Source organism: Mirounga leonina, unplaced genomic scaffold (assembly GCF_011800145.1).
Source record: "Mirounga leonina isolate KUSES-001 unplaced genomic scaffold, KU_Mleo_1.0 Mir_127, whole genome shotgun sequence".
NCBI classification, from domain to species: domain Eukaryota; kingdom Metazoa; phylum Chordata; class Mammalia; order Carnivora; family Phocidae; genus Mirounga; species Mirounga leonina.
The window spans coordinates 45,062,849-45,080,635 of record NW_023270316.1 but is presented as its reverse complement, the minus strand read 5'-3'; the positions used below and the strand labels follow the sequence as shown (position 1 = coordinate 45,080,635).

Sequence of the window (17,787 nt, the reverse complement as noted above, 5' to 3'; positions counted from 1 at the left end):
ATAATACGACATGGTTTAAATTCTGGACTTTTCGATCTGATACTTTAAAATGTGTTTACAATTAATTGGATGGATATATATCCTCTAGCTAAAACAATAACAACAAAAAACTAATATCCTCTGTATAATATGATTTTGTTATCTCTAAACAGGAATAGTATAACCTATATCTACTGACCATTTTCAAAATAAGCAATCTTCTTCAAGTCACTGAACTGCTATACCCATCCGTAACGTCATGCTACTTACTACCTATGTGATAGGGTTGTAGTAGAGATTAAAGGGCCAAATACAGAACTAGATTATAAAGGTAATCAGTAATTATTAGCCATTATTACATTTGAAATATCATTTAGCACATGTTCTATTACATATAAATAATACCAAATTCAACTATTCAACTTTGAGATGAATATTTATACCAACTTATCATGGCTGACCCATCTGAAAAGAATTCTATTAAAAATGCTACTTCTTGGGGTGCCTGGGTGGTTCAGTTGGTTAGGCATTTGACTTTGGCTCAGGTCATGATCTGAGGGTCCTATGGCTCTGCTCCACGGGAGTCGGCCTGTCCCTCTCCCTCTGCCCCTGCTCATGTGCACACACTCTCTTGCTCTCTCAAATGAATAAATAAAAACTTTAGGTAAATAAATAAATAAAATGGTATTTCTTTAGGACCCCTAATGAGGTTGTTTAGAGTTAAGCCTAGGAATCAGTAACGCCAAGACATGGACACTTGTCAAGAAAAACTCTCTTTTAGATTACAGAGAATAGAACTTTTTGACATTATCTAAGTTAATAATGCTTTGAAATCAATGTTCCTTTAAAGGCAAAAATTCCCTGAAATACCTGTATCATGTAACAGTCCCCAAAATCTTAGTCTAAGCTCGCACACACATACACATCCACAAATCATTTATAATTCAGACTACATGTCCATTACACATCAGAAAGAGCCCTGACACAATCTTCACATCAGGGTGATGGACACCACTTTGACCGGCCATCCTGGGTGCAGGGGAAAGGGCACTGGAGTTTCTCACACCAGCAATAAATGCTTCCATGTGAAAGCTACCTCATCTCCACTTACACTGTCATTGGCCCAAGAAGTCACACGGCGACATCTACCTTCAAGAGCATAGGGATGTGCAATCAACTTGTGCCCACAAAGAGAGTAGTATCTTGGCCAATCACATTAATATCTACACACTGTCCATGGGGATCATGGCGCATCCACAACGCAGACAAGGGGTGGCCCTCTGTCATAGCAAGCAGGAAAGGATGGAGGTCTCAACCTGCACAGAAGGAATGTCAACTCTGTCCTTTACACTTACTGCCTCCGACAGAATTCCTTCTCTAATCCATAGCATGGATCTTTAGCCTCTTACCAAAGAATTTTTGTTCCCAGTACTTGCTAAAAGCTCTCTTGAGGCATGTAGCAATGGAAAGGCAGACTAGAAGCCATGCTAACTTCCCATGACTCTTGATTCTCCACATTGGATTCCTATCACAACATTAGCAAGTGATCTATACACATGGTATTATCTCGGTTCCAAGCAAACTATCTTTGATGCATTCAAGTTGCAGTTAGAAAGGAGTTAGAAGCAAAACTCTTTGCTCTCTTCTCCTCCTAGTAATTCAGTCAGGGAGACAATTCAATACTAAGTATTTAGCTCCTGTAACAGTAATTAAATCTAAAATATTTCCAGTCATTACTTTTGAGGAAAGGCTTTCAATTGCTCAGATGGGATAATGGAATTCATTTTACTCATCATCCTAATTTCCATTAATATTCCAACCTCTTTTTGGTGTGATCAAGTATCAAAAATAATAGAGATTCGGAGGTATAAAAGAAATAACCCGTTACCACTTTTTAAAATATGATGTCATCACCTAAATTTCTTAACTCGTTATTTATATACTTAGACAAAGGGTAGCTTTTTTTTCCCGTTATAGAAGACATATTTTCATTCTAAATACTTTCCTTAGCTTTATTTTCTAATATGTTTTTGAAGAATTTAACCCATAAATTGCCTAAAGGGAAGGAATTATCTTTGAAGTTATGCAAATAATAAAATATTAAAATAAAAAAATGAAAAACAAGTCATAAAGAAAATGAAATAATTTACAGGAACCACCTCCAGTGTTTTACTAATGTGATAGTATTGAAATTTCATACGTACAAAGGTTCTGGGCAATTTTAGAATCTAAAAATTTAAGCTCTTTAATTTTTTTCTTAATAGCTTTCTTCTCTTCAAAATCTTCCTCTTCTCTTCTCTCTGTAAAACCAAAGATAGACCCACATCAGTCAGGCATTCAGCAGCAAAAGGACAGGTTGTGAACTATTATCAAAGAATCTAAAAAAGATACTATTCTCTTAAATAACATGGTTATAAAAGTAATAGATATCCCAAGACCTAGACTGTTTTAGATATAGGCACTAGTGGTTCTTACGCTAGAAAAACGGAGTACATACTTGAAGGTCTGACAGCAAAAACAAAACTGATGTGCATTATGGAAACCAATACCACTGGGTACAAGAATGAGAACACTTAGCTCATTTGAACAGTATATGGGACACAATTACAGAAATGAATATACTTACACTTAAAGTAGGTTAAGAAGTTAGCTCTAAGAATGCTAAGCAATCACACACACACAGCTATTTTATGTCTTGAGAGACCACCCTTATTTAAAAATATAGCTCCTATTAAACTGGAAGAGTAGGTGGTTTATAATTTGGTTTCCAAATCTTTGAAAACAGTCAAAATTTGATATTTAGCTTATTTTATCTGAGGGTTTCAGAAGCAACAAATGCATCTAACCTCCCTATTCTTAGTAAAAAATAAGAGAATAAATGTATCATGCTAAACATCAATCTATGACCTGTCCTTACAACAAGGTATAGGACAGTCAAGATTAAGAGCTGGAACCAATAGTGATCCTATCAACTTCCCTCTCCTTTGTGTCCACAGATGGCACTTCTGGTCAAAGCCAGTCATTTACAAAATCAGGATCTTGATAACAAAAAATAATGGAGCAAAGTGTTTTAGATATGTACAAATAAATCACTACTATTGGGGAAAATAGCTGCCAAAAGCATCTTCATACATATAAGATGGCACATTATAATTACATTATATCAAAAAAGACTAATATAATTACATGTTTTGGTACATAATGTGAGACAGGGATCAACTTTTATATTTTTCAAAATACTTATTAAGTAATTACCTCTATCATTTTATTAATAGTCATCTTTCTCAACTGCTTCTATATTACACTTTTATCCTATACTTGTTTTTCTGGGCTTCTAATTCTGTTCCACTGTTCTAAGTACTACATCTTAATTGAATGTCCAAATTATTTTTCTTCCCCTTCTAAACTTTCTTCCCTTTTCTCATTTATTTTTCCACATGAACTTTAGAGTAATGCAAAAGTTCCAGAAATAAAATTCATTTGAATTGTATTTGACTCATGAGACATTTGTAAATAAATTCAAGATTTGGTATGTTGACAATTTTCAAAATTCCCAGTCATCAACATGACATGCGTTTATAATCATTCAACTTAGAGCAGTGTTCTTTGTAGGCAACCCGTACATTCATTGTTAGTGTTAGGTGTCCTAAGTATATCTAAATTATACTCTTAAGTATGGGGATGGAAGGTGGAGAGATTGGTTAATTCTACCCTTTCCACTGTACTTTGTAACTAGTTACTGCTGGAATATAGAAACTTTGTTGAATTTTGCATACATGTTTTATAATCAGCAACTTTACTTATTCTTTCATTCAAATGAATATTAAGCACCCATTAAAAGGGACTGTGCTAGGCAATACAGATACAACGTTAGACAAAACAGAGACATCCTGGCCTCACAAAATTAAAGACCAATAGCGATGAATGCGAAGCAAATGTCAACTACAATACATAGATAAGTCTGCAATGTTTTGATAAGAATCCCATAACCCATTCTTAACAGCGACAGTCTTCATGTAATAAATGATACCTAATCAAAAGCTTGGAAGAGGAAAGGAGTTAGGTATGAGAGAAGGTTTTGGGGTGGTAGGAGGAAGGATCAGACAACAGAAGGATAGTGTTTGTTTGAAGGTTTCATGGTGCAAGAACTTGAAGGGCACAGAAAGAAGTGAGAATAACAAGAGCAGAGAATATTGTGTGGAAGTAAAGGACACCAGAAACTAAGCAGATACCACATCATGCAAGACCTTTTAAGCCAGGTTAAGAAGTCTGGATTTTACCCTCCAAGCAATGAGAAGCCACCAAGGTTGAAGTATGAGACAGACATCAAAAGAATTGAATTTTAGAAAAAACTCAGGCTTTTCAAAGTGAAGTCAAAGAGTGGCAAAAGTAAAATGGGAGAAGGTCAGGACAGAGGGCGTTACAGAAATCCAAAGGACAATACATGGTACCCTCATCTACAGCAACAGCCACTGGGATGAAAAGAAGGGATGATTTCCAAAAGTAGAATCCAGCCCACATCTGCCTCCTAAATTCCAGATTGAATACCCAAGGGCCTCCTCTCAACATCTCTGCTCGGATGTCTAAAGGGCACCTTCAACTTAACATGCCCAAAGCCAAACACACACACCCCTCCACACCTGCTCTTCCAGCAGTTTTCTTCATCTCAAAAACAAAAATAAAAACAAAACCAAAAATGGGAATGCTCTTGTTGCACTTGCTGAGCTCAAAGAGCTTGACGTCATCCTGTTTCCTACTATTTCCCTCAAAATCATAGCCAATCCACCCAGCAATCCAGGCAGCTCTAACTCCAACATGTTCCCTGAGCTAAGCACTCCTCCCCATCCCCCTGGCTCCTACTTTTCCTCTGCTCAAGCCCACCATCCTTTCTCACCTGCATCACAACTGCTCTCTAACCCATCTCCCACTTCCTGGCTTGACCATCTGCTGTCTCTGTACCACAGGGCAGCCAAAGACTCCTGAGCAACATTAATGGAAGAGCTTTCCTTTACTGCCTTACATGGAACAGCAGTCCTCACTCAGTATTCCCTAACACCATCATTCTGCCCCTTTTTTTTGCCTCCAAAGCACCTACTCCTCACATACTATAAATTATCTTTCTCCCCCCATTACAAAACAAGTCTGTTAAATGTAGATACGTTGTTCATCATTATATCCTTAGCACCCCAAAGTAAGGCCTGGAACACACCTCGCAGGTATTCAGTAAATACCGGTGGGGTGTATGTTTGTATGTATGAAGCTGCAGACCAAAGGAGAAAGAAAGGGCACTCGGGGCAACCTAAACCCAGCAGATGATGATGGTATGGTGCTTATCTAATTCAGCAACAAATGAGAAACAGGTATGAACAGTCCAGTTTTAAACACGTTCTGTTTGAGCAGCCCTGGCACATCCACACAATCACATTTAAGAGGCAACTGTATGTACCAAGGTGGAAAAGAGTAATCTGGAATATGGAGATACAAGTATCTATCCTACCAGTTATTCCACTCACTGTCCTAGATCTTCCAGGAACCAGCAAAAAGTGACATGTTTGTCACCTTATTCCTAGTACTTAAACCTCCTATCTATCAGTTAAAGCTTTCAGATGAAGGCTAATAAAAATTATGGTAGTGGACTTCCTTTCCTTACCCTGACCAAATGGCAACCCTCTACTTTTTAGAAAATGTACATTTTTCTTATCTTTATCTGCAAAAAAAAAAAAAAGGCCGGATTTTTTTAATCAGTTCATTTCTCAACACCAATATCCTTTGACATTCTGAAATATGTTCTAGCCTATCTAAAGAAAAAAGTCAAAGAAACTAGTAACCTTTAATTTTAAGCAACATGCTCTGCCCATCTCCTAGGCATTCCACTGAACACATTGTTTCACTTGCTCACATAATTCTCATCATCACTCATACTACTGCTATCCTCATAATCACAATGAGAAAAAGAACGCTTAGGGCAAGTAACTTCAGGCAACGGATCTGATAAAAGAGTCATCACAAGACTTTCTCTCCAATATTCTTTCCACTAGTTTTGGAATATATTAGGCGTCACATAAAAAAAAAGAGGGGGGAGTGGATAACCAAGTAATCTTGACCAGTTCTACCTCCAAATCGAGGCTGAAATGATTTTAACTAATTCTGCCTTTTCATAAAAGTGACAAATTAGAGTCTGAGTTTAATGTTATCAGCATACCCATAATGCAATGAAGTTACGGTTTTTCTCCTCTCTTCTCTGTTACCATATAGTCAAAGGGTGGTTGGAAAAAGATGGAACTGAAATAGTGAGAATATGGATAAAGGGATAAGAAGCAGCAAAGTTTTCTGGGATAATAGGATTAAAACACACACACACACAGTAGAAATCAGATAATCACTCTATTAGCCAAATAAGACTGATTTGGATAAAATCTTCAGCGTGGAAAAATAATAAAAAGTGAAAATGGAAAAAAAAAAAAAAAAGCCAGACAGATAACAGACTGCCTAAAATCAGTGTAATACCAGTGAAAATGTTTATGCAAAGGTCCTGATAAAACAGGACCCAAATGTTGGCAGCAACAAAAACATGCATTCAAAAGGAATACGAACAAATGAGGATATTTAATGGAAATGAAGTTCATACACAAAATCCTATTCATTTACCTGTGGTGATGTCATTTCTGTGAGCTACTACCCAAGACAGAGTGTAGGATCCTGCAGGCAACTCAGGCTGGGCATCTCCAACCAGGTCCTGCATGCCCAGCCCCACCACATACCCACCACTGAACCCCACTGTGGCTTACATCCCTCATCTAGGACCTTGGGACACTGGCCCTCTAAGAGGAGTTGTGAAAAGGAAATAGGACAATAATTACCTTCCTGTAACCTTCCCTCAGGCTCCACGGTAACAGGGAAATAAGAGACAAGAATCAGAAGGCCTGGGCGCCTGGGCGGCTCAGTTGGTTAAGTGACTGCCTTCAGCTCAGGTCATGATCCTGGGGTCCCGGGATCAAGTCCCGCATCGGGCTCCCTGCTCAGCAGGGAGTCTGCTTCTCCCTCTGACCCTCCTCCCTCTCATGCTCTCTGTCTCTCATTCTCTCTGTCACAAATAAATAAAATCTTAAAAAAAAAAAAAGAATCAGAAGGACTAACTGCAGTTTGTGAGCCAACAGAGGACATTTTGGACTCATCCCATCCACTGGTAGAGCTCTTTTTCTAAGGCTATTATAAAATACACTTTGACTAAAAGACTAAATTTTCTCAAGATGAAACTCTGAATCATAAAGTCAGACTATTAGTGCCATCTACACTTGGGATCTAGCTTTTTTGCCATTAGAGGCCTGTGTTTAATCTTATTTCCTAGAGATGCTGTGTAAGACGGCATTTTTCCAACAGAAGATTAATACTGTTCAAAAACGGTTCTGATCACTAACACAGCATATGCCGCATTTTATGAGGGTTTTATGTCAGAATGAAGTCAAAGATGACAAAACTTTCTATGTTGCCAAGAGCCATGAACTGAAAAAGTCTTTTTTAATTACATTTTCTCTTTATTCTTTTTCTATTTTCAAAGTTTCAAATATAGCAGCAAAATTATATAAAGAATCTCCTTTCAAAATCTTTGCTTTCATACTAAATTTTCCATTAAAAATCATAATTCCATGGTACATGGTTATACAGTTTAATCCAGTTCATTTTCCATTATGCTCTAATCAGATTGATTAAAAATGTGACTTTTTTCAGGAGTAAGAGCCCACATATTCTATCATACATTATTTCACCATTGCAAAAAATTCTAGAATACACAGTCCTAAATGTGTAAGTGGCTAGTGGAGGCACAAAAGGCAGTGACCGTTTTCTCTTTCTATAATGGGATATTCTAAATCAATGAATGCTACTAATAACTGTTTATTCTATTTTTATTGGCGCTTCCTGGTTAAACGTATCTCATGTCAGTATGTTTTTAAAATACTACACATTTCAATTTTTTTCTGGTATTCATTTGGCACAAATGCTATTAAATTTTACATGTTAGATGTTCACAATAAATTGCCTTTGTTCATTAGATTACACTAGCCTTGAGAGGATAAAAGGAAGTGTACCAGATTAAATAAGCATTCTCTATGACACTGAGAGAAGCCAATAAAATCATCTCACCTACAGAAATAAAGCAAGCATATATCAGGTACTTAGGAAATGACAACGGAGGCCTAGCACAATCTTCACATAAGGTAAAAGGCAGGGGCAGGAAGACACCCCTAAACTAGAAATTCTTTGTGTTAATTGCACTTGTTTTTCTTCTAGCTTTCTAACTGCTGAGGTTCTAAGAGGTTAACAAAGAGTATCAAGATTTTATAGGGTCCAGATTCTAGAAGAACCATCTCTGAAGTTTAAACACTTCATTCTACTGATGAGGAAGATTAAGCACAGAGGTTTATGAGTTACTTGCCCACAGCCACACAAAGGGTGAGGTGGTGACCGCCCCCCCCACCCCCCTCAGAAAAGGACACTGATCACCACGCCACAGCCAAGAGCAGCCTTTGGGGCGGGGAGTCCACGTGCGGAAAGTGATCTGCAACCCAGCACGTAAGAGAAAGGTAACTCCTCAAGCTTTGCATTGACACTTGATAGAATTTTCCCTCGTGGTACATGTTCACTGAGAGAGAAAGTGGGGAGGTGAATGGATCCAGGGGAAGAAAGAGAGAGATGTTTGGTTTCTTGAGCACAGTGAGCAGGATTTAACGCTATGGGAAAATGTATAGCTCCAAAGGGAATTCTTAATTTCACCCATCACTACCTCTCTTCAAGTGGTGGTGAACTGTGCTTCAGTTATCCAGCAATACACTGTGAAAGGAATGTACCTGGAAATCTCAAGGGTCAGAATTTGAGAATAATCTAATGGCTGGGAAAGGAAAATAGATTTCTGAGAATTACTACTACTGGTAGCTGTGACAGAATATTTTACAAAGAAGATTTAGGCAGCTTGAAGGCAGAAGATACGGAATACATAGAAGAAAGTGAAAACTTGGAATGAATTATTTTTTAAGTTGACAATACCCCCTTGGCAAAATGTCAAAGTAAATGCTTTGGTATTGAAAACCACAATTGTATAAATAGCTTTAGTCATATCTGATCTGTCAAACCCAGTTTTAGTATTTCTAGGCACATAAATAAATGACTATGTACCTAACTACACAGAAAATAAACAGAGAAGAAACAGATAGGCTATCTTTCTATTCAAATATTAATATATGACTGCCATAACTAATCAGAGCATTTTACTAGCAAAGAGATGCCTGCCTGGCAATTTCAGGCTAAGAATGAGAAGAGTGGCTACCACGCTAAAATTTTGTGGAATAGATCATTTCAACTACAGCAATCATCAAAAGTGTAGCAAACAAATGCATATTTCTCTTTATAAGGCATTCTATTTCTAACCAATGTCACAAAACAAATAGTCTTCAAGGACTTTTCTCTACAACTCAAGCCTTCCACGGACAGGGAGAATTTCATTATTTCATAAATTTTTTATTAGAGTTTTATCTTTTTAAAATTTTTTTAACCATTACTACATGTACAAGAGGATCACTAAGGTATGGGGAATATAGTCTATAAAAAAAAACTTGAAAAATACACTTCAAAACTATAAGGATCTCTACATAGTTGACCTAAAAGTATCCCCTCCCTTTATTCCCATATACAATAATAAACTGATCAAGGAATGTTATACAAACTGCTCCATTTCTAAGGACACTTGCAAACACAGAAATTAGCAATTCTGCTCATCTCAAAGTTATTTGCACCACAAACTAAAAGAACCACATTCTTGAGGTCCCTATGTAAACACCCCTTCTTAACCAAGATTGAGATAACAGAAATACAGGAGCTCAAACCAAAGAAAATATCAGTATCTTTCAAGTTCGCGTATTCAACAAAATGTTTAACTTAACAAGCCATGCACCGGGGAGAAAAATAACAGAGTCAGTTAGATCTATTGACTGTCATGTATATGTTGGTGTTAAATGTTATAATTAAGTTACAAATCGAGATGAGCTTTGAGTAAATTGGACCAAAGGTATCAGGGAAGAAACTAAAAGATTCAAGAAAGAGTTACAAATTCAGTCCAAAAAAACACTGAGGCCTACTGTCACATGATCTTCCTTGGTTCATCACAATTCATAAAAACATCTCAGTTTTTTTAATTACGTATCCTCAAAATCTCTCCACTGTAAGCAACTGCCCCCTAGGAATTATTCTTGATGTTGCTGTTTTCCAGTCATGGAATAATACATATACTCATAATACATAATTTTTCTACTAACTATTGTTTTTGCCAGTCCAACCTATTCCCATATATCCTCAGCTGATAATAGAAAGTAAAAATATATCTCTGCTAAAAGAAATTACAGAGCAAAGACTCAAAAAGTTAATGAACGGCATACTAATGCATACACAAGAGAATAAACTAAAGGGGGGAAAACCTATTATATAAAGAATGAGAATTCAGTGTACAAGCCTAATATAAAAGGAGGATTAAATCCAAATGAGGACACAGGTAATTCAGGATATCTAGCATGCTGTAGAATGGAAAGACTTAATAAACCAACTTATTAGTATTTGTACACACAGTGCTAAGCAATTTAGGAATAGAAGAAGTAACAATAAATTGTCTTAACTAACAGATAAGCAATGTCATACTAAACTGTGAGCAGACCATCCCTGGTGTGTCAGAGGATGGGGAAAACAAAGAATTTTATCAAAATGGCCAGAGTGATTATCTAAACCTTGATAGAAGAAATGTGATCAGACATAAAAATGACCATTATTTCAAAATAATGAGAAAGAATCTCAGGTGTAAGCAGCAGAATTTTACAATGATCTTAATTAGACTCAATGACAGCATGCCTGTAGTCTTCAGGATCTTGTATTTTTGCAAAAAACTAATCAGAATATGGAATGTCACTGCATATCTCACATTAACATTTGTTTTAGTATTAGAAAAATAAAGTTGTTACCCCATCCCTAACCACAAGAACAAAGACTTGTCTCCAACTATGGGCTTAACATTGCCCTAGGAAAGGAGTATACACATCATCTCTGATCAAAAAATATTTCAGAGTGTTTGCGTGTGTGCACGTGTAAAAGAGAAGGAGGTAGAAACAATACCTAGGTATTTGTTCAATTCAACATTTATTACACAGCCTTTCTGATAAGTAGTTATCCTGTCCCTCTGATATCCTGTTCCTATCTCTGATAGCTCAGGTAAAAATTCATTTCCCCAATGTCTCAGTTATTAAATCTTTATTCCTCTGTGATCAAGGATGCTCCCAGCTAGTATTCCAGATCATTCTGGTCTCCAATTGGTCTACCTAGCTCGAGTTCCATTATCTGACTAGTCTGTTTTCTAGAATCAACTAGCCTGTGCTCTTTTCTATCCCACAACCACTTGAATTTACAATGATTTTTTTTTTTAATCTGGGCTTTTGATACTTATGTATCTATATTATCATCCCTTCAAGCTAGATCTCATACTGTGTAGATTCTATATAGTCATACAAAACTCTCAGCTCATGTTCAGACCTCTTTCCCAGTGTACCACCTTTCCTATATGCAACCCAAATGTCCCTCATGTACCTTCCAACTATAGGGAAGTGGTTAAGGGAGGACTAGTGGGGTTTGTATAGACTATGATTAGGGAAGTATGGGCGAGAAGGGAATGGGGAGCTGGTGTTTAGTGGGTACAGAGTGTCAGCAGGGGAAGATAAAAAAGCTCTGGAAAGGGAACCGTGGTGATGGTTATGTAGCAATATGAATGTACGTAATGCCAAAGAACTGCAGACTTAAATGTGCTTTAAGTGATAACATTTTATGTTAATTAACCATAAAAAAAATAGAAAAAAGTAAGGCTGGATTTCAAACCACTTTCTTTTTTAATAATGTGAGTTTGACCTCTTTTTGATTTAAAAATGTATGTAGGGATTAGGTGATTTTTTTTTTTAATGAAAAGACAATAAATCTTAAGTGACCCTCAAATTCTCAAACCAGATCAAACTGGGATCATTTAAAATGTGTGCGGTCTTTCCCAAGAGCTGCTCAAAGACAGAGATGGTGCTTCTTTATGGCACAGTGCACCTCGAACATGGACACTGGCTTGACTGCTCACGTGATGGCCCAGAAAATGCCGCTCCAGAAGAATCCTTCCTCTCCTACCTCACTCTGGACTATCTCTCCAAATCGTGCAAGGATTTTGCTTCTTGGGCAACCCAGGGTCTCAAGAACCTAATCACATTTCCAGTTTCTCCAATGGCACAGCCCGGCTCTCAGATTTCTAAGACTATGGCACCCCAGGTCAACCACTGTCATTACTGAGGATAAGCAAGGAAGCAAGGGTAGTCTCTGACATGGAAGGCAGAGCTTAGCTCCTCTCTCCCCCCTCTTCTTACACCTCCAGTTTAAAAGGTTCGGCATGGAGTGTGGCCCTCTCATCTTTTATTTCCTTCCCTCCTCAAGAGCTGGCACAGACAGGAGAACTTGACATTTTCCAGCACTGAAACCAACCCTCTCATCTCCTTGGTCTTTGCCCCACATAAGCAGCAGGCACATGGAGAAACTATCACACTGGGTTCTAGAGAAGGAGCCAGCCTTAGGCCTTTAGTACCTGCAGACAACCATGTTAACAATAAATGGTGCTTTATCTTCTTTGTGGTGGATCCCTATACAGATACCTTACCAAAGAAAAAGGAAGGCTGGACCAAGACAGGATTCGGAAATGCCCTGATGTTTTATAATCCCCAAAACTCCCATAAAAACTCCTAAGAATTTAAGATAAGCAACATTTCTACCTCCTTCCTAATGTCCATATTTAAAGTTACAGGTTTTTAATAAAACCATCATTTTCCAGTATCTTCCAGGATGCCTCACGAAAACATCATATCCTGAGCACACTAACCAAATATGCTATGAAAAAGAAGTACTTAACAGAACCATTCCGTGAAAGGAAAAGGGAAGAAACTCTTCATTAATGGGAGTGCAGTAGCTTAAATCTTATTAGAAAATCTCACTTTAAACTCAATTACTTCACATTATGTTGGGCCACCTGACACTTGAGCAGAGAAGCATTAACATCTTAGTAGAGAACAATCTTTACAGGAAACAAAATATCCCTTACTGTAAACTTCCCAATCTTACTAATTAAAAACTATCTCTGGTTTAAATGCTTCATGAAAATGTCAGACAGTAAAAATTAATGTTCAAAAGATATAAAAACCAACAAGCCAATGCAGAACACGGAACGAAATACTAAGAACATTTTTGATATCTAGGAACACCCATTAATTGGGGACTCTGGTGCATGTCAAAACTCTGAAACTTTAAAATGTTTTAATAAATCATATCACTATTCTTATTATTTTACTTGTTTACCCAAGAAACATGGAATCCATATTTCAAATGATTACTTGAGTTTCTTAAAGTTTCAAATCCTTTCTCCATTAAAATGAATAGTAAAATATCACCTAATAAAGATTTTACAGTAAGAAAACTGAAGCAGAGAGTAGCGAAGAGTCTGGCAAACAGACATCAGGACTCTAGACTCCCGTTTTTGAGCTTTTTCTGCTCTGGAAATTTGATCATCCTGGCCATTCAGAGTCTATCTGGCCCATCAGCAGAAACTACAAATGTGAGGACATGTGAGCTGAATGGAATTAAAGGCAGAATGACTAAGATTCATTCCACCCTGCAGAGAAAGTAGAGCCAGACAATAATTGGAAATGATAACTGAATTTTTTTTTTTTTTTCCCCTATCTGGAGATTTTCCCCATAGCCTTGCCATTTCAGGATCAATGGCCTTTATTTCCTCTGGGGGAAAGATAACGCTTAGAGTAAGATGTCATTCCTCAACACCAAGTGTAAAATTAGGTTTCTGTTAGTATCTACACTGAGACAATGGTCTTGAAAGCTATGTGGTTCAATTCAAGAGCTGGGTACTTACAGGGAGAATATGTTTAAACGAGCTCACAATGTTTTCTTTTAAAACAGGACGGGATCCCACTGTCCGCACTACAAAGGAAAGATGCAGAAGAGAAGGTAAGGACAGAGTCTCAGGCACAGGGAAGACCAAGAGAAAACTTGGAGAAGACCAGAGGCAAAAGGATCAGAATTTAGACCCAGCCATACAGGCTGTGCTCCCTTCCTCCTCCTACAGATAGGAATGGGCTGTGGGAGAAAGGTATCTGAGGTAAAAGATGACGGAACAGGGTTTGGAAACCTAAGAGCAGAGGCTGTTTGTGCCCCACTTCTTGTCTGGGTCTCCGTAGGAAGAATGGCCTTCAGCCAAGGCGCCACAAGTTCTGGAAAGCGAGTGCGGGACACAGCAGGCACGCGGAGGCAGTGAGTGCACCTGCCCACAAGGCTATCTTGCTCCATAAGAGGTGGATGGGAGATGTGAGGATGCTAACGGGTCAGAGGACATGCTCTTTTCAGAAATAGGGGCTATAGTACGTTAGACTTTTCAAATAATAGAGAAATACACATTGGATAAATTCTCCTGCAATTCTAGGAGGAAAAAAATATCTATACTAGCAGCAAATATTCTATTCCAAATTTTACAAAGTCAGTGAGGACTGCAAGAACTCTTCTCAACATGTATACATAAATACTGCCCAAAAGGAACATAACATATAACACACACATTTCTATTGACTTATAGAATACTTGACATCAAATGATTTAAAATTTAAACTCTTATTCCTATACTTAGCCCTCTTAGTTACTTGACTACTCACAATGCTTTCTCAGCTTTTCACAAGCTGCTCCTCCTAAAGCCTGAGGAAGATATATGCAACTTGCACTTCATCAATTACTTCTACCCTCACACTTGAGCAAACATTCTTCAGGATAACCATTACACAGATTCCCATCATTACAAATGGGTGTCCCTTCTGATCACTGGCACCATTTGGAATAATTAACTATCGAATATACTGCTTTCTGAATGCAGTTTACTGAATTAATGGAACTCTGTGTATGTAATATACCTGACAAAAACTTCTCGCACTTTGGAAAGCTAAGGTCATTTCTAAGCGGTGACTGTTTAAAAATCAAACAAATGACTCACATATCTTGTTACAATTTCTGAGATTCATTTACATCGAGTAAGGCAAAGTCACCTTTTACTTTCCAGTTAAACATATAAAACAGAGTTTAAAAAAAAAAAAATGAAGCATAATAGTCCAGCTAATTGTCCTATTATGCTGAAAATGTTTTCTAGGAAAAAGAATTTTTAAACATCACTGTAAAATGATTCAAACAATAAAGCAAAGTTTCCTTTACCTTACTACATGTTATTGTAAATATTCCTCCAAAAAAAACTGGTAACAACAGTTACTAGTAACTAAAGCTACTGCTGGTAGTCTTCTAAAAGGCTACACATAAAATATAAATACACATATATAAGTGCCTATGTAAACACCAACAGATGTATATACATGTATATAAATATACGGTTTAGGTTTTTTTTTTTTTCCTTTTTAATCAAATAGGCTTATACCATATATATTGTTTTACATTTTATTATTTGATAAAGCAATAAACACTGGATATTTTTCCATGTTCTTATGTATGGATCAACCACATTCTTTGAAAGAGCTTCACAGTACGTCACCCACGTACCCTATTTTACCATAATTAACTATTTTCCCTAATCATTACTTAAGGTGTTTCTAAATTTTTGCCATCAATTTATTACAGTAAACATCTTTGCAATGTATTTTTCCATATGTATATAAGCATTTGTTGCATCTACACTGTAGCATACCTAAGTGATAATCTCATTCCCTTTTAAGAAAAGAAATGTGATCAAGCTTACCACCATTATTACAGTTCTTCCTCCACTGAGCCAGGATACATGGATTTTAAAGTGGTTTTCCCAAAGTTTATTTTGGTAGCTTAGTTCTTCATTTTAATGAAGATAAGTAGTTCTAAAAAATCCCAAATATTAAAGTGAACACTCATTTTATAGATATGTAACTGCGGCCTGGAAAACTGCCCTCTCCAAGGCCAAAGAACTACCTAGTAGCAGATTCAAGACTAAAAACCAGATTCTCGATTCTAGGCTATTCTCACTGTACCAAACTCCATTTTTGGAAGGAGGACACCCGGGGCAATGAAAGCCCTGTTAGAGCAATGAAAAGAACTAGAATTTCAATAGTTGTCAATACAGAGATCCTCCAAGGAAAGGCTCCTTTGTCACCGCAAAGACCATTTTAAGCAGTTTCATTCACTCACTCATTCACAAGGCACTGAGACATCCAAGGAAGGATAGAGAAAAGGAAAACATAATCCTGTCCTTAAAGAATTTCAATTAAAACTGGAGCAATAGGTGCAAAGATGAAAATGATACAACAGTAGAATCATTTATATAAAACGAAACATTTTAAAGGGGTCTTTTGAAAGCTAACCCATCAGAAGCCCACTAGAAGAGTTTATTGAAAAATTAGTAAATTTTTGAATGACTGAAACAAATGAGACCAATAAAGGGAGAAGTCGCATGGAGGAGGTTCAAAGAAGCAAAATATAGATCTGGCTAGACTAGTCAGGAAAATCTTCATGAAATAAGTGGTTTGAGGTGTGGGCCTTGAAAGCTGAATAGGAGATAGGATTAGGATGCATCTCTTTCCTCTCTCTCTGAAGAGTCACTTTCTATATGTAAATATGTGAATTTTTAAAAAAAAATTTTAAAGATTTTATTTATTCATTTGAGACAGAGATACAGAGAGAGAGAGAGAGCGCGCGCATGAGCAGGGGAGAGGGAGAGGGAGAAGCAGGCTCCCAGCCAAGCCAGGAGCCAGACATGGGGCTCAATCCCAGGACCCTGGGATCATGACCTAAGCCAAAGGCAGACGCTTAACCATCTGAGCCACCCAGGCGCTCCTAAATACAGTTCTAAGTTTTTTGAGAATGTTGAAAAAAATCTTAGTAAAAACATAAATCCAAAAGGGAAGAGCTTTGGTCTTTTCCAGTCTCATTCCGCACAAGGCAGTTGAAGAACAGAAAGGTTTATTTCAAGAATTATCATCACACATGAACTCTTAGTGCATCTCTGAGATACGAGGCAAACCAACTGTCCCAGGGAAGCAGAATTCCAATGACAGAATTTGGAGAGGGGAGCTGATTTCTACTGTCATCCATGCCTTATATGCAATGGAATTTTGAAAGTTTATTGAAATACATCTTTATTATTGTTAATGCATAGTTGAGTCAAAAACCACTATGTTTAACACTAACTTGTTTCAAATAACTTTCTTGTGCGTTAGGAAAAAAGGGGGCTTCAGCCATCAAAAAAAAATGAGATCTTGCCATTTGCAATGACGTGGATGGAACCTAAAGGGTATTACGCTAAGCAAAATAAGTCAATCAGAGAAAGACGATTATCATATGATATCACTCATACGTGGAATTTAAGAAAAAACGGATCATAGGGGAAGAGAGGACAAAATAAAACAAGATGAAATCAGAGAGGGAGAGAAACCATGTGACTCTTAATCATAGAAAACAAACTGAGGGTTGCGGGGGGGGGGTTGGGGTAACTGGGTGATGGACATTGAGAAGGGCACATGATGTAATGAGCACTGCGTGTTACAGAAGACTGATGAATCACTGACCTCTACCTCTGAAACCAATAATATATGTTAATTAACAGAATTTAGGGGCGCCTGGGTGGCTCAGTCATTAAGCGTCTGCCTTCGGCTCAGGTCCTGATCCCAGGGTCCTGGGATCGAGTCCCACATCGGGCTCCCTGCTCCGCAGGAAGCCTGCTTCTCCCTC

At 37.5% G+C, this 17,787-nt stretch overlaps 1 protein-coding gene across 1 annotated transcript in view; it reads right to left on the bottom strand.

Annotated features, from left to right (window-relative positions):
• The window catches only part of DIAPH3 (diaphanous related formin 3), a 485,828-nt gene that overhangs the window by 269,909 nt on the left and 198,132 nt on the right, over positions 1-17,787 (bottom strand). Inside the window, exon 18 of the mRNA XM_035003260.1 lies at positions 2,184-2,279. Within this exon, the coding sequence (XP_034859151.1) occupies positions 2,184-2,279 (96 nt within the window). The remainder of the gene's footprint in view (positions 1-2,183; positions 2,280-17,787) is intronic.